The sequence below is a fragment of the Ceratotherium simum genome, chromosome 29, assembly GCF_057802395.1.
Source record: "Ceratotherium simum simum isolate JZ-2026a chromosome 29, ASM5780239v1, whole genome shotgun sequence".
Lineage (NCBI taxonomy): Eukaryota > Metazoa > Chordata > Mammalia > Perissodactyla > Rhinocerotidae > Ceratotherium > Ceratotherium simum.
Genome location: NC_141928.1, coordinates 5,479,261 through 5,500,919, shown reverse-complemented (window position 1 = coordinate 5,500,919; position 21,659 = coordinate 5,479,261). Strand labels below are relative to the sequence as shown.

General features: G+C 44.3%; 1 protein-coding gene across 2 annotated transcripts in view; it reads right to left on the bottom strand.

Annotated features, from left to right (window-relative positions):
• The window catches only part of MED27 (mediator complex subunit 27), a 205,628-nt gene that overhangs the window by 15,225 nt on the left and 168,744 nt on the right, over positions 1-21,659 (bottom strand). The window contains exons 5-6 of one of the 2 annotated variants that reach the window (XM_004423599.3): positions 16,087-16,194; positions 6,718-6,759 (exon numbers count right to left, since the gene is read on the bottom strand). In XM_004423599.3, coding sequence (XP_004423656.1) covers positions 6,718-6,759; positions 16,087-16,194 — 150 coding nt within the window. The remainder of the gene's footprint in view (positions 1-6,717; positions 6,760-16,086; positions 16,195-21,659) is intronic. The other variant, XM_087418882.1, reaches the window with a different exon arrangement.

Below are 21,659 nucleotides of genomic sequence, written 5' to 3'. Positions count from 1 at the left end.
CGGCTGGGCTGTCCTGCTGCATTGTAATCGTAGACCGGGTACGTGTGAGCACCTTACCCAGGCTCTCGGTCAGCACCACACTCAGCAGCGGTGGAGGGAGCCTTGCAGAGGGAAGGTACTGGGGTATCATAAGGGGAGACAAAGGATCAAATCTCCTCTGGCTTTAGGAGCTCATGAATACTCAAACGGGCCCCTGAAGAGAAAGGGTGGTGACAAAAGGCTTTTCAGCTGTGGTGAGGTAAAGATCCCTCCCTGCCCTTCTCAGCTCCCAGGGCCCCCTGGGCTGACACTTAACACCGTCCACTCCTATTTCCCTCCTGCTTATCCAACCTGGTCAATACAGTCCAGCTGTCAGCTCAGGAAAGGGCTGCCCTTCGGGAGGACCCTGGAATGGTCCGCCGCCTCTCCTTCCCTGAAGCTCGTCGATAGCCCAATACTTGGCTCACGGGGGCATCCTTCCCGCTCTGTCTCTTGTGTAGAGTCCACTGACAGAATCTATCTTTCTACGTTAAGCTGCCCTCTTGCCCTTGCACTGGTGAAAGCTGTTCCTTCGGCTTTATCTGTTTGGGATTGCCAAGACATGCTGGTGAGGCAGCAACAGAACGCACAGAAGAGAACGCAAATGCCACCGTATACTGTCTCGAACACAAGTTCTCCTCTTAGGAAAACGTTAACCAGCATTTAAGAGAAGAGTGGATTGTTTGAGTGATGGGATCTGGAAAAAGCAAAAGGCCCTATGACACGAGGCCTATGTCTCTTTCTATGACACAAAAGAGACCTCCTTTGGAGGCTGCAGAATCCCTTGTAGGTGCAGGGGCCTCTGCTGATGGCCTCACCTAAGCAGGGCACCGAACAAGGGAGAGGACAGAGCTTTGGCGCAAGGTCTCAGAACCACAACTGCAGCTTCTTCTAGGTCTTTATCTGTGGCATTTCAAGAGGGGTTGCTAAAAGGAAATGTAGATGAGCTGGTAGGAAGAAATTTTAGATATTACAGAGCATGAGATTTGTAACAATGACTATTTATTGAGCCTCTTGGTGATGTGCAAATCTACAGGACGTACATGTGCTCAAGTCACATATGCCATACAGCCTTACTCAAGAGGGTGCGAGTTCCTGTCCTCTGGGAACTGTCCCAGCATGCGACTTGGAATTAGCGACAAGTTAGGTTTGTCACATACTATTTGGGTAGGCACTCAGTTTCCGCTAGAGGTACTCAATGTATCCAAAATTTCAGAGAATTGACTCTTCTAGGGATGACTCAGTATCTCCCACTGAAAAGCTAGGTGGCCACTTGGTTAACATCTCTTGATAAAGTCTGTCCCCAGATAGAGTCCAGTCTTTGTATTAAAGTATGAATGAGTGAGGGAACGAATGAATGAGTGAACACAGGAATGAAGGAGCAGCGGCAACCTGCCCAGAACATTATCCACCACTGGACAACCCACCCATCCACAGCCACGTGCTGCTGATGGCACAGGACGAAAGGCTCCTCTTCCCTCCGCTGCCTCTAGAATAAGACCGTGGACCACGAGCTGGGCATCCGCAAGCTATGACTTTTGTGCTCTACCTCCGAGAGAAGAAGCTGCAAAGCAAGTGCCGGTCCCTCCGATACTGTCTCTTGCGTCTCCACCTGCCTCCCTGGGGCCGCACACACATTCCGCCTCGTTCCCTGGCCTCCCTGCCGAGATTTAACGCAGTGAGTAGCTGCAGATTTGCTCTCACTGTTCCTCAGTTACTGGATGAAAATGCACGCTGTTTCGAAATGAGGAGGTTAAAGATCAAAACAGTGACTGCCCCTGCAGAGTTTAAATGTCAGAAAAATATGAACACGCTTGAAACCTTTCCTGGTTCTTTGTAATTCTGCCCTTTCAGATGGTCCTCCCTATTTCTAAGTTTCATTCTCTGAATCTGCTCTGCTGGAGACTTGGAGGCTATAAAAAGCTTCTTCACTCTAGGACGAAGTGCAAAGAGCCTCCGGGGCACCACAGTAAATGACAGGAACCTGTCGGCATCCATGGACCCACAGCAAGCTGTCCCCAACCCTCGGCCGCTTCCCCTCACTCATGTAAGGGGTCTAATGAGGAAGAGAGGAGGGCTTGCTGACAGTCCCCAGTGCAGACAAAAGGCAGGCCACATTTAGCTTCATGTGGTGGGATCTGTAACAGGACCTTGTGTGCTCGTCTTTAACCCGGGGAGTCAGGCACGGCCCGAGGAGAATTTTACAGGTGCGCGCTTCCATTCTTTTAGCCCCTGACATTATTTTCCAGAAATAAAAAGGCGAGCCTAAGCTCAGTTTGGCTCTGCAAGGAGTGCCCCCTCCCCACTTCCCTGCTTTGTCACATTGAGGGGAAAGACCTGGGAGGGCTTTCTGCCTTCCCAGCAGGCCTCTCTCTGTGGTGGCCAGCGCTGCTACTGTGGGCAGGAAAACACACGAGACACAGTAATTGCAACCACATAATGAACGCCAGAGCAATGCAGGGGGAGAGTTCCTCCAAACGTACAACGAGAGCTGACGCTGGTAGCCCAGTATTCCCATCTCAGGGCACAGCTACAGCATCTACTGCCATGGGTAGGACACTGGAACTATTTTCTGCCTGAGAAATCCCCTCTTACTGATGATCAAGGAACCTCCTTGACCATGTCACTGTACTCTCCTGATACACTTTTATTCCTGTTTCAGGTTGAGCCTTTCTGGATAATGCTGATAACTAACCCTCTCCCAGCCTGGTCTACTTGGATGGGAATAGGCAGGCGGATGATGGGCAGGAGGGAATGTTTACCACCGTGCTCTCAAACAGTGTCTTTCTGGGAAACACTACAAGCAACATCAATCAGGACACCCAAAATTTAATTGGGTGGACAGGAAGAAAATAGAATTCTGAGAAAAAGCTGATACCAAAGAGCAGAGTTTTGAAATGTTGCCACCTAATTCTTCTCTTTGGCACTCTGAGTTTGAGATGCTAACCGTCATCGTATGAATTGCACCAGGCCTTCAGATCTGCAACAGTCAAAGTGGTCCCAGCTTTGCTTTTAGTGCACGGTCTGGCTGCCCTCTGACCACCAACGTGGCCTGAGACTAAAACAACTCAATGAGTACCGTGCGTCCCCCCTTCATGATTCCACGCTACACATCCTTCATCCTCTCTACCGACGTCTTCCACAAGCACAAACATATGAAAGACTTTCTTTTACAAAAATCCCAAACCCTTTCCATGTGATGATGATTAGTTGAAAGCTTTATTGATATAGGATTAAGCTTAATTCTGTACCACATTATATTCCAATATATTCCTTAATTTGACAGCAAGTAGGCAATGTTTTGGTAGGGAAGAGAGAGGACTCTTTAATTTACTAATTCTCACCTGCCCCTGAAAAATGAAAAGGACATCAACATTATCAGCCTTTCGTTCCAATCAGAAAGCACTATCACTTGTCCCCAAATTGTGGCTCTCTAACCTAGTACAGGGCACTATCAGAGGTAGAGTCCATTTAGTTAGAAACAGGTGACGGGACAGAAGATGAAGGAACCTTAGGAAGGCCTCTGCACAGTACGCCATTCACCAAGTGAGATGAACTGCTAGCCCTACAAATTTATCCATTTTTACTGCCTCTAACATGTTACACTAAATGCAAGAAAGGAACCAGTGAGTGCTCCTAAATCTCTCCAACTAGCTAATATCAAACTGTAAACACTGCTTCACTGTGTGTTTATAGTTTTAAACAAATACAAAGAGTGCTTGGCAGGTTATTTTTAGGGGAGGTAGAATAAAAATATAGCACTGTCTCTCCAAATCTCTGCTTCACCGAATCTGTGTTTCACACATTTTATACCTTCCTAATAAACTTTCTGCTTGCATTCAAAAATACTGAATACTACACAGAACATTAAAAAATACATATGCAAAGGCAAGCATGCGTAAGACGCTCCCTCATAAAGGGTATTTGAATGGAAATAGGGCCATGGTTAAAATACCAGGTTCTGGGGCTGCAGTGCTCAGGCCCCCTGAGGTCATCGCCCGTCTTCTGCGGAGGCAGAAGAAGGGAACTCATTGCAATACCAGAGGACACAAAGATAAACCAGGTTAACAAAAGAAAAAAAACTGTTTGCATGTTCCTCATTATTAAAGCGAAACAAGATGCAGATAATGACCAATGTTCTTTCTTCTTAGGTTTTTCAGTCAGCTGCTGGGGGAAAAATGACAAAAGCAGTCAGCATGGACAAAGTTAGCATTGAAGGCCGAGACTTGCCACTTGCTGAACAAGAAAATGCCTCAGGTCTGGTCCCTTAGATAAGAAGGCTGAGAAGAAACTGTAGTTGCTGGTACTAAAGCTTCTACGGGGCTACACGATTCTTCCCTTCAGGGTCCCGACCCCGGGAGGGGGGATGTTTTCTCCACTATGCTTCTAGGTAGCTCAGCTGGGCAAAGGAGTGTTATAAGAGGCAAGACTATAATTTCCTTTTCTAAATAAACTTTGAATTTTGGATTAGTTTTAAATTTACAGAAAAGTTGCAAAGATAGTACACACAGTTCCCATATACCCCTCACCCCGATTCCCCCACTGTTAACATCTTTCATTACCAGGTACATTCGTCACAACTAAGAAACCAATACTGGTTACTTATTATTAACTAAACTCCAGACACTATTTGGATTGCACAGTTTTTCCATCAACATCCTCTTTCTGTTTCAGGATCCAGTCCAGGGTAGCACACTGCATTTAGCTGTGATAAGATCATGACATTGTAACGCTTATATAGGCTCCCTAACTGTGTGGTGTTGAGCCTGGGCCTCCTCCCCTAGCCCGAGGCCTCTGTCCTCCGCTCCTCCTCTCACTGTGGAGGGGTACCGGGAACAGTGTGAACTCACGTACCTCAGACACCATTAGAGGGCTGGTCCATTATGCTCCTTTCATACAAAAGCCCTATGCTCACTGCTTAATAGGTATGGGGTTTCCTTTTGGGGTGATGAAAATGTTTTAGAACTAGACAGAGGTGGTGGTTGCACAATATTGTGAAGGTACTAAAAGCCACGGAACTGTTCACTTTAAAATGTTTCATTTTATGTTCTGTGAATTTTACTTCAATTACAAAAAAGCTTTATGTTCTCTGAGTTACCTGGCATACCTTGGACACAACTATTACTTAAGTGGGAATAACTTGGGCCCAGCTTTCAAAATCATGTCCCTCCTTGGCATCAATCCTTCAAAGGTTTCTCACTGAATTAAGAATAAAATTCAAATTCCGTACCAGGACCCAGAGACACTTGCCTCCCAGGGCTCCGCCTCCCACCTCTGCCGCATTCCCTCTTGGCCCTCTGCACGCTCCAACGACACAGGCCTCCAGCAGTTCTTAGAACGCGTTCCTCAACACAAGGTTTCCGGGCCGCTGCTTCACTGCCTGGGAATCTCTTCCTGTGGCTTTTCAAATGGCTGGCTCCTTCTCATGCTTCCTGTCTCAATTTAGATTTTGCTTGGTGACTACCCCAAGGTGAAGGAGGCCCCTCCTGCTGTTCTCGATCACAGCCCCCTGGTAACAACCGGGAGTTATCTTATTTATTACGTGTCCTTGTCTGTCGTTTCCCCCTGTATTCCTAGCACCTAGCAGAGCGCCTGGCACATGGCAAAGGGACTCAATAAACAATTGCTGTTGAACTTGATGAGGCAATGAGTGAAATTACAACCAACTCTCTTACTTGCACTGCTGGATGAAAGCAGAGACAGAGGCTGGAGGAGAACGCAAGGAAGCAGCTGGTGCCCTGCAGGGGAGCTGGCCTGAGTGCTCTGGGAGGTGGTGGGAACCCTCTTAAGCCCCATGTGTTGAGCTGGTCCAGGGAAGGGACCCTTTCACCATCGGAAGCTGGGAAATGGATTTTCTCTAGTCACATTTTATGTTTTCTGACATTTCCCAACAGTACTTCATGAGGAAGCCCAACATCTGAAAAAGATGTCACCAGAGCATAAAGTGGGGGTGGGGGTAGAGTGAGGGCGGGGCCCGCCTGCCTCCCTCAGCCCATCCCTAAGGCACCTGCGTAGACCACAAGGGCTCTGGGAAACTGAGTTAAAAACTGTGGGTTGGTGGGGCTGGCCTGGTGGCATAGTGGTTAAGTTCACGTGCTCCACTTTGGTGGCCCGGGGTTCACAGTTTCTGATTCCAGGCATGGACCTATGCACCGCTTATCAAGCTATGCTGTGGCAGGCGTCCCACATGTAAAGTTGAGGAAGATAGGCACGGATGTTAGCCCAGGGCTAATCTTCCTCACCAAAAAAACCCCCCAAAAACAAAAAAAAAACCCTGCACATTGAGCTTGGAACAACTCAAAAGCCTCTGATTTTTTTAAAACATATAATTTACATATAGCAAAATTCACCCTTTGTAGGTGTACAGTTCCATGAGTTTTGAAACAGATACAGTTGTGCCATCACCATCACAATTAAGACGTAGAATATTTCTGTCACACAAACACGCTCCCTTGTACCCCTTTGGGGACAATCTCCTGCCTTCATTTCCAATCCTTGGCAACCACAGATCTGACTTCTGTCCTTAAAGTTTATTTTTTCCAGGATGTCATATAAATGGAATCATACAGTGAACAGTCTTTTGTGCCTGGCTTTTTTTCACTTTTTAAAAAGCCTCTGATTTAAGACCAATGTTTATACCTCAAAACATTCATATTTCCCTTAATGCCTCTTGAGTAAGAAGCAAAAAGGAAAACTTACCTTCTGGAATACTTGATAGTTGGATTTGGACCATATATCAAGCTGGGGGAAAGAGACAAAAGTATCATCAGCATCAATTTTAGAATTCTGGACTTCAAGAAATGATGTTGTAACTAATACTAAGCTTGAAAAACCCCCATGATTATAGACTAACAGAATCCTGGGGTTGAAAGGATCTTAACTGTCCTGCTTGAATTTCTTCTTCATCAACCTGTTGGTGATTTAAGGAGACTATATGAAGGGATATAGAGAAGTCAACCTGAGGTACCTGTTGCCTCCAAAGCCCCAGGAGCTGAGCCTCCTGCTTACTTTTCTAACCTTGACTCCTACCATGGTTCTCTTACATCACTCAACGTGCCAAGATCAATCTTGCCTCAGGACCTTTGCACTTGCTGTGCCCTTTACCTGGATTGCTTTTCCCACAAACCCGTACATGGATCCTCCTCTATTTCCTTTAGCTCAAACGTCACCCTATCAGAGAGGTATTTCCCACTTATTGTTTAAAATATTATTCCCATACCTGTTGTTTTGATTCTCTTTATCCTTTCAAAAATTTAAAATTTTCATAGCACTTAAAACTGACTGAAACTTGATTTCTTTTGTTTACGCTGTCCTGGTACAAGACCTAGCATGTCACAGGCATCAGCAGGTCTTTGCTGAGTGGAGGAAACCTCCCAGCTCCCAGCTGCTGAGCACCTGCTGCATGCCAGGCCCCGCACCAGGCCCTCCACATGCTCCTCTCATTTAATCCCCAGAACAAGCTGACGCGGCTGGTCCCAGTAGCAACCTTACTTTCCAAATGATGCGACAACAGTTCAGAGCCATTCAACTGCCCAAGGTAATCTGGAGAGGCTTCTTACAAATGGTCTCGCCTGGCAGTGCTCAAACTTGACTGGTATCAGAACCCCGGGGGGAATTTTTTGGTTTTTTAATATACAGATTCCTTGGTCCCTCCCCCGGGCTGTCTGAATTAGTAGGTGTGGAGTGGGCCCGAGAATCCATTTGTTTTAGCATGCTCCCCAGGTTAACTGTGATGGCTGGTCAGGTCAGGAACCCTCGATCTGGGGCTCCTCCACTGCACAAATGAGGAACCTGGAGGTCAGAGACGAAATGTGGGGAGGGCTCAAAGTGCACGCAGGCCCGTCCTCCTCTGGCTGCACTGGGTCCTGCACATGGCACTGTAGTGCTCATGCTAACCAAAACCATTTTGGTTTTACAGTTTTGTATGACAAATTAAACCAATGCCTTCTTACTGTTTCAGGAGTTAAGAACAAATTAAGTATGGCAAAACTAGAATTACCCCCAATACAGTGCTAGGGGATGGCTCAAGGATAGCGCAGTTTAAAAGAGGGGCCATCAGTATGTCCCACGGGTGCTAAAAGGTCAGCTTTAATATACGAGTTCAAGAGTTGAACAAACTGAAGCACCTGGTCAATGGGCCTCTTGGAACCTGCCTTTGGGGTTAGCCTGTGGTCCAGGTGGAAAATCGGTGATACGGCTATTTAAGCCTGCATGCTGTGTTAATGGATTTTGGAGCACCTGGCAGCATGTGACGCAATCAGATTGGAAGACTCCTCTAAGAAGACAGGAACTGAAGCCTTGCATTTGACATGGGACAGTTTAGAGTTCTGTTTCTGTTCTTAGGAAAACTTGGCTTTCTGAAAACAGTCGTTGGAAATTAAAAGTTGGGCTGTGGACAGGCATACATACATTCAGTTCTCCAGGGTGTCTTCCTGTTCACAATCAGTTTCATGTAAATTTCACTGTGTTTGAACACTTGTAGGACAGTTGAGGTTAGGAGCAGTGAGGAGGCCACTCCAGACCTCTGCAGGGCTCTTGCTGGAGAGGGCGAGGTTTAGCTAATCCAAGTCCAGGAAACGTAATGGAAGAAGTTTGATGGATCAAACATTCCCTCAAATCTGTCTCTCTCTCCTTATCCCCACTGCCATACCATCTCCTTCCTGGATTTCCACAAAAGCCCCCTAACTGACCCCAGCCCTTCAACCCCTTCTACTCTGGCTAAACTGCTCTCCAGAGAGCTGGTGTCAATTTTCAGTCACTACCCCCTACTTAAACCAACTGACGAGGTAAGAATTCAGAAAAATCTTTAGGCATTGGACTTTTATTTTGACAGGTCAGCAATCTGTAGAGGGAAAAGTGACATGTTACCTCCAGATAATTCTAAAGGAAACCTCAAAGAAACATGAAATTAATTAATCAATTCTGTTGAAGAAAACTGTCGGGCGGCTATCCTATTTGGGAGGGTAAGTCAGGTTCGTATTCCATCCTCAGCACAGCAGTTCCGTCCAGGGCTTCAAAAATGCAGCATTTCAAGACTACTCAGAGACTGCAAATGAATAAGAACGACTTTTTGCATCTTTTCGTGCTACCAAATCACTGCCAAGATGACAGGGAGATGCCAAAGATTCCCAATCTAAATTTTAGGAAGAGTAACATCAATATCTGAACTGGGAACTAACACAGTTCTCCTCCCATTTTAAGCCCACAGCTGTTTCTTCTGAAGTTCTCCACTGTTTATCCTTCCTGCCTGTTCACATCACACACAGGCAGACCAAGACATAAACACAGGTCCATGAGAAAAGAGAAAAGAATCTACATATAGGCTAAAATGTTACAGTTTTTATTTAAAAGAAGAAAATTATTTTTAAAAAACCTTCAGTACCTGTAAAACGTTTTAATGGAAAAATCATCTTGAGAGAAATATGCATAGGTTTAATTAAGAGGTGGACTCTCCAGCCTAATTGTGGCTTCTAAAAATACACCATGCTTATTCAATCTAGGCGTGTTGCTCTTTTTGAAAGGCAGTTTAAATATATTATTCAGGACCCTAGGGAACAGTTCTGACCATCTGGGACAGAAGGATGTTAGACAATATGCCCTATTTACCAGGTGCACACGGGTAAGAAAGCGATCCGATAACAATGAGGTTCCCCTTTGCTGCGAACGCACAGCAGAAGGTTTGTACTTGATTTGCTGCTAGATTTATGCCAAAGAAAGCCATTTAAGAGAGTGTTCTGGAGTCAGTGCCCTTCCTCTCCTCAGGGCCAGGAATATTTCAGAAATTCATTGCAGGGAGCCAGGCCTGATCCAAGTGAATATTTAGTAGCTTCAGCTTATGTGCTGCGAAGGTGGACATGGCTACCAATTTTTTGCTGGCTGCGATATTCAAAAAGGAGCATTCTGGAAGCTGTAAACTTTCAGCCTGATGAACGAGAAATTATTCTGAACTATAGTGTCAGGAAAAAGAAAATAAAGCACCCCTCAGTATTCTGGGCAAGCACTAGAAAATCTTAAAATAGAAAAGTCAACCTTATGGTAATTGGTGGCTGAATCTGCAGTCTTGGGAGCAGCCTTGGGGACTCTGGGGATTGGAATGAGTATTTTAGGGGTGGGAATGTGGTCCATCTCAGGTAAAATGAAAACGAACCCCACAGATGACCAATTGCTTTAGCATAGACACATCTGCTCTCAGGTCAAATGTCAAGACATCAAAGGCCCTCTCGATACACAGGAAGAACTAGTGAAAATAGTGACCATCAAACTTACTGAAAAGAAAAGCAGAATGATGCCATGTCAGTAGGCCAGCGAATTCTCACTACGACGATGACCACCACCCTCAGAACCTCCATCACAACCAGTGAGGGCAGGTACCATTCACCGATGACTATGCATTTAGCCAGCACTGTACCTGCATTCTCTTAAGTCCTCCCAGCAACTGCATAAGGATGATAAAATTATCCAACTCACAGATGAAGAAACTGAGGCTCACAGAGGTTAAGCCAATTGTCCACCACCACAGAGTTAATATGTGGTGGGGAATTCGAAACCAGGTCTGTCTCCAGGGGTCCAGCTCTTAATCCGGGAGGAAGACGGCCTTTCAGCTGGAATTCAGACGGGATGCTGACTCGGAACACCCCCTAAGCTGTTACAGCTCTTCGGGGGGCACTCTTGCAAAGTTCAACGTGACAAATCTGCTTCGAGGCCTGCTGATGTGACAATCATCCCCACTAAAATTCATTTAGCAGAGAGCGAAGATTTTGGCAGCTTATCAGAAAGTTACCAATTCTTCATTTCAAAAAATAGTACAATGAACCATAAATTATCTAAAATTGACACTTCCAAATAAAACTTGTGAGCCTCACAGGACTTCAACTCTTAAAGCTTTTATTTATTAGTAGCTTCATCTTGCAAGGTCGACAGGTGATGCGTCAGTGCGGGGTGGGGGCAGGAATGCTGTAAACCAGCAATGGTGATGGAATTCTCCATGGTTACCCAAGTTTTCAAAACCATAAACTTCTATTTGGTCATCTTCTTAAGTCTGCCCACCCTCCCCTGGAGAATAAGACGTGAACAAGTCTTACAAGAACGCAGTGTTACAGGTCTGTTATTCTTCAACTTTTCACTTTCAATCAGGACATACATTTGTTACTAAAAACTGCTGAAAGCACAATTTCGGGGCATCCTCTGCATATGGATTAAACCGGATTCCCCTTCCCCAGCTCTCCCCGTCCCCTGTAAGTAACAGGAGGCCACTTTTCTGAAGGTCGTCTGAACAATTTCAAAGGCTATAACAAATCAAAATGTTCCCTGCATCTAATATCAAACAGGGCTGATGCCAACACTTATTAGAGAAATCAGATTCAAGCTTTCCCCAACCCCCTCAACCCAAACACACACACACACACCCAACTTTGAAGTGGGAAGAATGCAGGGATCAGAAATTACCCTGGAGACAGCTCGGGCTGTCTTTGAAGGTTCCCTTTGATACCACCACTTCTTTTCCTCTCTTACGCTAGGAGGCTAAAAGCTGCCTTTTTTATTGATACGGGGTAATTAATGAAGCTATAGCATTAACATAACCTAAATCCCCTAATAAGAAAAATTCAGCCGAGACACTTAGATTTCTTCAGTTAAGTCTGACTGGTATAAAATCAGGACAACGTCCAGGTATTCAACGTAAATCTGCCTTTATAACATGCTGAGTCATGGGTCTTGGCTCCTCCCCGATTACAATGAATAGCGGGGCGGTAAGTCTTAACAGCGTTTTTATATTTTATTAGAGGAATTAGTCTACTGGTGCTTGGTATCAAAAATATGCATCGCAGGTAAAGGTGGATGTTATTGCAAAGTGCAAAGTGGTAGACCTCCTGGGATTCTGACGGGGCCGTGGGGGATCCTGCCAGGTCTGGAAATTGGGGGTGGCGCTGGGCCACTATTATAGCAATAGGGATGATTAAACCTTTTAGAATGTGTTGGTTGCTTTGGGTTTGGAGGACATGGACAACTATATCCACAGAAGCTCAGACCCCTGTAAGCCTGTGTGAGGCTTTCCAGGCCACACCACTGTATCAGCGGCTGAGCTCTCTGAGACTGCAGCAACCCCCCACCCCCTTCCCAGCTACCACTTAGGCACCAAGTCAACAGATGCAGGGCTGCATCTGTGGAACAGCAAGACCGCAGGCACTACTGTGCTGCTCGTAGACCACACCTCAAGCTCCAGTGGCTCCTTCCAAACGTTCCATTTTATTTGGGATGTACTAGACATTGCAACACATTAATTGCACTAATGCTTACGTATATAAATATATATAAGTTCACATATACTAGTATCAGTACTCAAAACAGAATACCAATAGTGTCTGCATGGTTTTATTTTTATCCTTTGTAAAGTGCTCTGGAAAAAAAGGGCTAATCAAATTGGCTGGGATTAGATTCTAGGCAGAGCAGTCATTTGAGAGCTTCTCTGCCAAATGTGGTTAATGTATCTTTAAAACAACAAATGGACTCGGTCCTCTCCATCTTGCTATTCCCAGTTTTAGGGTCCCTGCTTACTGCTTGGGCCAATGTATGTGGTTGTAACAGGGCACAAGAGGCCTCCTGTATCACATTCGTGATATGAATGACAGTAGAATTCAGGTCCCACACACACACATTTTCTTTCTGATGAACAGAGAACCCACGCAAAGCTCTCATTAAGAAAATACGTGCCACGTGCACGTGTGTGTCTCCTTTATTGATTCATTTATGACTTCACTCCCTGCTGCTTCCTTTAGTTCCCATCTCTAACTTTTGATTCTCCATTTTCCCATTTCAGCTGAAGCATTTTCACATCCCAGTAGCCTTTTTCATTGTCCCCTTTCACACATTATTGGGCTTCTACTGTGTTCCGGGCCCTGAGATATATCCTCGGGACACAGAGTCACGGGAGAGAGTGTGGGCTCTCAAGGAGCTCCTGGCAGATGGCTCTGAGATGGCTCAGAGATCTGGCTGGGTGTGACTGTGGGCAAGTCACTTTACCATTCTAGGTCTCAAGTTTCCTTATCTGAAAAATGAGTCTAGGATTCAACAATGACTGTGGGCAAAGTTTGCTCAGCACAATGCCTACTAGACCAATATATGGAGTACTGTTAGTATTTTTATTAATTGCAAGATAGACATGTAAACAAATAATCATAATGTAGTACTCAATGCAGTAACTCTCGTATTAAGAAAAGATTGCTATGGATGTGTTAGTGATGATAATTTTTGCTGTAAGCAGAGGCAAACCCAGGCCTGCCATCTCTAGCATCTGTGCGAAGAGTAAGTTTGTCAGGTGGACGAGGAGGGGAAAGCATCTCAGGCCAAGGGCACAGAGGGTGCAAATGTGTGAAAGAGTTCAGCATGTCCTGGGAGCCACAAGTAGCACATAAGGAAGATGAAATATGTGTAGAGAATGACGGCAAGTGAGGTCGGAAAGGAAGGCGGGGCCAGACCACTAGGCATTTCTGTGTCTTGCAAAGGAGTTTGGATTTTATTCTATAAGCCAGAGTTTTCAGGAGTGTGCTCTGCAAAATGCCAGTGTCGCAATATGCTCTAAAAATAAAGGAAGAAAAAAAGAATTTGGCGGTCAAATAAGTTAGGAAAATATACCCCTCTTGGGAGATTCATCAGGCACCCAAGCAAATTTAAGCCACTCAACATCTCTACGGTAATGAAACCTACTAAACTTTCTCTAACCCAGTGTTTCTCAAACTTTTTTGACCGTGGACTGCTTTATGCCTAACATCCAGTAATATTCTACTTTCCTACTTTGGGAGGGCTGCTTTGGGCAATGCGGAGATGGTGAAAAGCAAGAAATCATGCACTTGGATGTGTATTTTAGGAAGATAGTTCTGGAAGCCAAGTGAAGGACAGACTGCGGGAGGGAAGGAAGACTGGAGACTAGAGGTGAGGAGGCTAGTGCAGTTACTCAGCAGAGAGATATTGAGAACTGAAAATGAGTAGAGACAGACAGGAGGGGCCCAACTGCAGAGAGATTTAAGAGGGAGATTAGCCAGAACCTGCTGACAGACTAGGTATGTGGGGAGAGGGGAAGGAAGGTTGAGCAATTAGGTGGTGATACAGTTAACCAAGACAAGGACAGCAGAGGGAAACTGAGTCCAGGGAGGAAGCTGATGAGTTTCGTATTGGACAGGCTGAATTTGAGGTATATTTGGGGAGGAGAGGTCTGACCTACACACAAATCAGAAGTGATCGCTGTGGGGGTGACACGTGAAACCACAGGGGTGAACGAGAATGGCCAAGGGGCATGAGAGGAGGGTGAAGAGAACCCTGGGAACCTGGGAGGCAAGGGGGCAGATGAGAGGGAAGGAACTATCTAAAGCAGCTTAGGAGGAGGAGTCAGAGAGAAATTCTAGAAGTATACATATGAGACTATTTTCTAATCCCCCTGTTTTAAGTGCAGAATAAAAATAATACTAGTTATCATTTCAATAAATTTGAGTTTACTAGGTGGCAAAGTGTTAAGAGCTTTATATGTCTTATTCAGGACACTTTCAGTATGGGGCAATTAAATAAATATGATACTAAAGATATCATGCAAACTAGGTAAACTCTCCACTCCTTGTAATCTGAATGCAGGGTATGCTTCATCTGCATCCTGAATTTGGTATCTCTTATAGCATGGTCATTATTGTTACCTAACTTTTTATGTATTTACTCTTTATTGCCTCAATACACTTGTAAGTCCTTGGAGAGCAAGGGCTGTGTTTCACACCAGGTGTGACTATAAAGTTGTAAACCTTAAACAGAGGCAACAAGAACCACATCTCTAAATGACCACTGACTCAGGGGCTCTTGGCCAGGGTATGCACTACCCCAGGGTTGCTCTGCTGTTAAGTAGTTTGGAATTTCTTGTTTAGAACTGCTATCAGAATTTACAAATCATACACACACAGATCATACCTACCCTGATAATGCACTTTATTTTCCACAATTGCTCCAAAGACATTTTGGTTTTTCCAAAAAGAAAAGGGAAATCTCCTCTCAAGGAATGCTTTGTGTTATCAATGGGGAGATTTATGGGAACTTGGCAGAGTCCTTGGAGTAAGAGTAGCTTTCCACATTGACAACACTTGTGTGGTTGTGGACATGCTGGATTACTTGTTCAAAACACAAATCTCACTGCTTTATGGGTCACATCTCTTATATAACACACTGTTCTGTGTTAAACGACACTTGTCACCTTTTTTTGAAGAACATTCTATCCTCATTATAACGTGGCCGTTGGGTGGTGCATGCTAGTATTAACGAACTTTTAAATTTTAATGGGATTCATGAAGAGAATGGAAAGCCCCTGAGAGGGAGGCAGATAGAGGCTCAGTCCTGGGAAATGACCAGGGTGCATCTGGGTGGGTATCTCAGGCAGAGTGTTCATTCCGCTCTGGAAGCAAACACAAATGAAGGCTGTCAGCTCCCATCAGCATCCTCTGATGCTCTCTATAGAGCCATATGGACAGTGTGCAGTCAAGAGAAATTAGGGGTTCACATGGGTGAACTTTCCATGAAACAAATCACCCATGGAAATAACTTATCCTTTTTCAACTGCAGTATTCACTATGTGCTGCTGTGGATAAGCAACTTCCTGAGGGCTCCTCATTAGCTTCATGGAAAAAGATCATCGGCAGGTTGTGTGTCAGACTAACTCGAATTTTCCTCATGGTTCTAGGAAAAGCAAAATGTTGAACCCTGGGCTATTGATGTGCTGCACGACTACACACACACAAAAAGAAATCCATTTCCTCAGAAGACACATTTAATGAGGCAACTGGGGTCTAAGGTGATAAATTAGAAATTCAACTAAGGGCATCAGGCTTAAAGGAAAAAGCAGAAGCTTGATGAAAAATGCAAGGGGAGAGAGAGAAATGTTTTTTTGTAAAGCATTCATCTTCATACTGATAAATCTCTGCTTGTTGATCATTTCAGCTATGATTGCCAGTGTTTAATGTCATTCATCTGGGACTCTACTACATTTGTTCTGGGATACACAAAATAAAGGAAAAACAAAACAAAAGACTCCAGAATGCTTACCTTGCCATCTTCTGTATAGACATTTTCATTATACCCCTTCACTATTGTTCGATCAATGAAGAGGCTCCGCATGACGACAATCACTTTCAACACCTTTCCCAAGGTCACCTGTCAAAACACATGCGTGCAAACATGAGAGCGTGCACTTGAACATGCGAATCACATGAAGGTGAGCAAGACTATCAGAAAGAGAAAGGATCACCTCTCCCTCCTGTTCCTGTGAGATGCACAGAGGACACTGAGGGAGGTGTGGTGGCTGCCCCTGTGCTAGCATCCTAAGCATTTAAGAACAAACTCGCAGCAACAGCAAGTTCTTCCTGTAAGCATTTAAAGACGGTGCAGGCCCCAAGTCATCTAACTACTCTGAATTTATTTATATTTTTGGCTTATAAATCTCAGACTAAGTTCCATATGTTTACTATCTGTTGGATAAAGTAAAATTTCCTTTTATTTTTTCCTATCTTAAGATTATCTTCTTCAAGGCTATCCTAGGATTCTGGTATTCTAGGATTTAGTGAGCACATCTGTTTTCATATTATATCATGGTCCTATGTACACCCATGGAATATGTAGAGAGTACAATAGAGAGATTAAAGGCACGCACCAAATATCCCCTGGTTGAACTATCTGTTTTTAATAGCTGGTAAAAAGCGGAGAAGCAATACCAAATAAGTTCTGACGGTAAATGGAAAGTAGCTGAATTTTATCGCCAAAAAGGAACACTATCCTGGAAATACATTTAAGTGCTTTTACTCTTAGAACCTAAGCACGTATTATGGATTAAAAAAAAACACCTAAAAAAAGTGCAGTTTCATATATGCCAGGGAAAAAGTAACCTGCTGTACTTGCTGGAACAGGCTCAGCATCAAGAACAGAAACAGCAGCTTCCTTTCTTTCAGGGTCTCGCGTAACCCTTCTGATACTTTGCCTGGCCCCTACTTTTCATTTCCTAGATGAGACCCTAGAGGCAGACTCGGCACAGGACTCACCCAAGGCCCATGGTCCAGGTTGTCCCCATGAGGCTCTGCTATCACAGAATTAGCTAAAAGGAGCCCTGCTGGGCTGAGTAAGACAAGAACCTCTGCCCCAAACAGCAATCCTGATCCTGCAGCTCCAACACGCAGTCTGCTTCTGGGGACATCTTTCCTTATTTCCTCATGCCTGGCAGTTCTTAACTGTCTCCAACAACCTTTCTCCTTCTTTGATTAGTCCTGGGTATCAGTGAACATTCCTAACATCTGGTTCCTTCAATAACTTCTAGTGCTAAGCTGAAGTCTCTATTTTTGTGTGCCTAAGATGGTACAGAATATAAACAGGGTAAGAAAAAGACATGACATTAATTACATTTAAGAGAATGATAATAAAAAACATCTTATTTCTCTATAGTACTTTTAAATATTGCTATGCCACATAACTTTTAATGGGTCACTTCTTGTATAACTGGAAACCACTGTCGAAGGATGCCAATAAACCACCAAGGTAGGAACAGCAACATTGTCTCTAGTTTACACACGGTATTGGTCTATGGGAAGAAAGAGAAGGATGGAGGGAGGGAAGGAAAGGAATCGAGTTATATTAACAGCCTCTCTCACTAGGCCATAGTAGAGGTCCATCATACCTCCTCCAACAGGTTTACTGCTTTCAACTGCACATTTTAACTCTCTTTGCTAAAAAGCATAGATAACTAAGCAATTGTTTCTTAAAAAAACAAAATTGAGCTGACTTTAATCAACTGATAAATTGCTTTAGTAATTTCTCAAGTTTCTTAAGATGGAATTCAGAAGAAAAACACACTAAAGACACTAGAAATTCTATACTTAAATTTTTTTGTTTTTAAAAGTGAATTTTGGTATTTTAAAGTTAACTAATACTATAAAAGTTAACTAACAAATGCTTCTTACGAAAAAATCTAAAATTAGAGAAAAAAGGAAGAAAATAATTATTCATAGTCTTCCCATCCAAAGATAATCACCATTAACATTTTGGGGTACTTCCTTTCAATCTTTTTTACTATCAAAGATATATAGTTTTTGAATTTTTAACATGTTTATAGTTGAAACTATATCTATAATTTCAAATCAAATTTTTATTTAAAATTATGACATAAGCATTTTTCCATATTGCTGTGCAGTCTTCAAAAACGGCATTACGTACTGCACGGCATTCTGCTAAGTGGATATACTATAATTTCTTTAACTATTCTATTGTTGGACATTAGTTGCTTCCAAGTTTTCCCTAACAGAAATATGGCTGCAATGTGCACTTTTGCTCACCAGGCTTTTGCTGCATTTGGGATTATTTCCTGAGGATCAATGTGTGGAATTTTAATTACTGTGGCAAACAGCACAAATATTTTAAGGCTTTTGATACAATCCTCCAACCACTAACCACTAGGGTTATGCCCACCAGAAAGGTATGAACACACTTATTTCACTCCACTCTCGTCAGCAATGGGTGCCATTAAATCAAAACAAACAAACAAACAATCCATCGCCCCCTCCCAGAAGTACCAACTTAATTAATTTCTTTAAGTCTTTTATTATGGAAGATTTAAAACATATACAAAAGTAAATGAAATAGTATCAAGAGCCTCCATGTACTCACGCCAACACCAATAATTGCAGCTCCTGGCCCATCTTGTTTCACCTCCATCCCACCTACTTTTCCCTCTCTGTATTATTTTGAAACAAATAACAGCCATGGTATCATTTCACCTGTAAATATTTCAGTCTGTATCTCTAAAGGATCAGGGCTCTGAAAACAAAAAAGCATAACCACGATGCCAACCCACATCTAGAACAAGAGTTCTCCAATGTTATAAACCTGCCGTTCAGTCAGGGTTCACATTTCCAACAGTCTCCTACGTGCCACATTTTTTAAACAGTTTGCTTGTATCCGGATCTGAACACAGTCCACACAATGTGGTTAGCTGACATGTGTCATTAAGTCTCTCCTAAACTAAAGATGTCCCTCTCTCCAGCCCCTCCCCTCATTTTATTTGTTGAAGAAACTGGGTCATTTTTTCTATAGAGTTTTCCACAGTCTGGACTTTGGTGATGGTGTCCCTGTGGTGTGCTTTACATGTTCCCCCTTACTCTGTACTGCCTATAAATTGGTAATTAGGGGAGATTCAGGCTTGATTTTTTTTGGCAAGCCTACTTCATGGGCGGTGTTACAGTCTACCAACAGGAGGCACGCGAGGTTGGGCGTCCTAGTGTGTGATGCTGGCAGTCAGAGACCCGTTAATTTACCAGGGCTTACAGATGGTCGTATTCCAATGCGATCACTCCGTCTTCATTTATTAGCTGGAACACTTTTATAATGAAAAACTTCCCCTCATCCACTATTTGGTTACTCAGCGGTAGAATTTATTATATAGACAGGATAAATGCTCCTTTCTTTCCCTTTATTTACCAGTTCTCAAAACAACGCATTGGTTCACTAGTTTTCTTTCAATGCAGACAGCTTAGTTTTTCCCCCCTAACATTCTTATAAACTCATGGATTTAAACAAATTTGATGTATTTTTATCGGATGCAATTATTATTCTTAGTAATGCTCCAATTGTCCTGCCTGTGGCCAGTGGGCATGTCCTTGAGGCTGAGTCCCTTCGTCATAACCCTAGTCTTTGACAGCCTCCTTGCTACCTGGTACACGATATTCTAGGCTTGTCCTGGACAACTCCTGCCAGAAGTCATGAATCAGCCATTTCCTCAAGCAGCTCTGGTTCTTTTCAGTGGGAAAGGGTTTTTTTTTTTTTTGTGAGGAAGATCAGCCCTGGGCTAACATCTGTTGCCAATCCTCCTCTTTTTTGTTGAGGAAGATTGGCCCTGGGCTAATATCCGTGCCCATCTTCCTCTACTTTATATGGGGACGCCACCACAGCATGGCTTGACAAGCAGCGCGTTGGCACGCGCCTGGGACCCGAACCTGTGAACCCCGGCCCACCGAAGTGGAGCACACACTTAACCGCTATGCCACCCAGCCGGCCCTGGGAAACGGTATTTTAAGACCACAATCAGGGCAAGAGAGGCAAATAACTTTTGATTGGTTAAAATTTTTGTGTTTCACTTTACGAATCTAAATTAGAGTGAATCTTTTCCTTCCCACTTTTTTTCTTAGCCTATATTCATTTATATATTGAGGTTTAAGTGTTTTATTTTCTCTTCTAATTAAATAAAGATACCCCACAGTCATACTTCCCCATGACTACTCCTGCCTCCCAGTCATGCCTCTGTGCCACCATTCCCACCTCCACCCCTCTTGCCTGGTGTGCTCTCGAGTCCTGGGATAGGCTGGTTCTCCAGCCCCTGCCTCATGCGCTGTGGCTCCACAGAGGTGCACCCCCATCAGGGAAGGTGTGCGGGTGTGGGAGGCTCGCCAGGAGGATCCCGATGGCTGTGCCTATACTGGCTGTGGCAGTTTATGGACAGGGAACATCATGAAGTCTTGTCCTGGTTCACTGTCATTATCTTTCCAATCCTAAAGCTCTACGAAACTTGTCAATTCTTAGTTTTTACAGAGCCAGAAAGGACCCTGGTACTCATCTAGGTTGAATATGCATAGATTTATGGCTTTTTGAATTTTTCATGTGGCCGTAATAAAACTGTATACACATGTGAGGCTTTGGAATCAGGTCTCAGCTCTGCTACTGGAAAGCCTGCCCAGTTACTTACCTTCTCTGAACACCAGTTTCCTCTCATCTAATGGGGATAACAACAGCTCCATCTCAGAGTGACTGCACTCATCGTCAACGAGACAATGCACTGATAAATGGTGCGGCACAGGCCTGGCACAGAATACGTTCCCAGGGCAGCTATTGCTACTCGGCCCAAACTCTAGTCTAGACTTCGCAGAGGTGAGATGATCTGAAGCCAGCTAACATCAAAGCTGTAACCAGAACAGTTGCCGCCTCCAGTTTAGTGAGCTTGCCACTTAACGTTCATTTACTCTTTGGCTGTCACACCTGGGCTAAATGGAAGCTGGAGAGTGGGTGACAGTTGTGGTGGGCCCTGAGGTCTAAACAAAAATGTGCCTCCTGGTGAATGACTGCCGAGCAGAAAGAGCCTGCAGGCCTGAGTGTAAGGCAGTTTAGGGGAAGATACGAAGCTGCTGTGTGGGCTGATCCAGCCAGACCTCACTGACCCCCAAAGGAGGCCGTTGAGTGCGAAGGTCAAGCGCACTGAGATTCAGTGTCACATCTGCCACTTCCAGGCAGTGTGACCGAGGGCAAGTCAGACAACCTCTCCTGCCTGTTTACTCAGCTGTGAAATGTGGAGGGACCTGTTGAAGAAATTAAATGAGACGATCCCTGCGAAACATGTGGTCACAGGTGTGGCGCATGACAAAACTCGGCAGCTGTTAGCCTTCGTTTCTCTTCAGAGTGTGGTGTGGTGGAAAGGGTCAGATGAGCTCTTCAAGCTCTGCTGTCAAGATGGAGCTTAACGCATGTTCTCTAACGTTCTTTCCAGCCCTCATGTCACTCTATGATTCAGATTCTCATGCATCTGGACTGTGCTAGTTTCTAACGTATCTGGATGCACCAGGTTGTAATGACCTCGGAGTTCTGGTAGA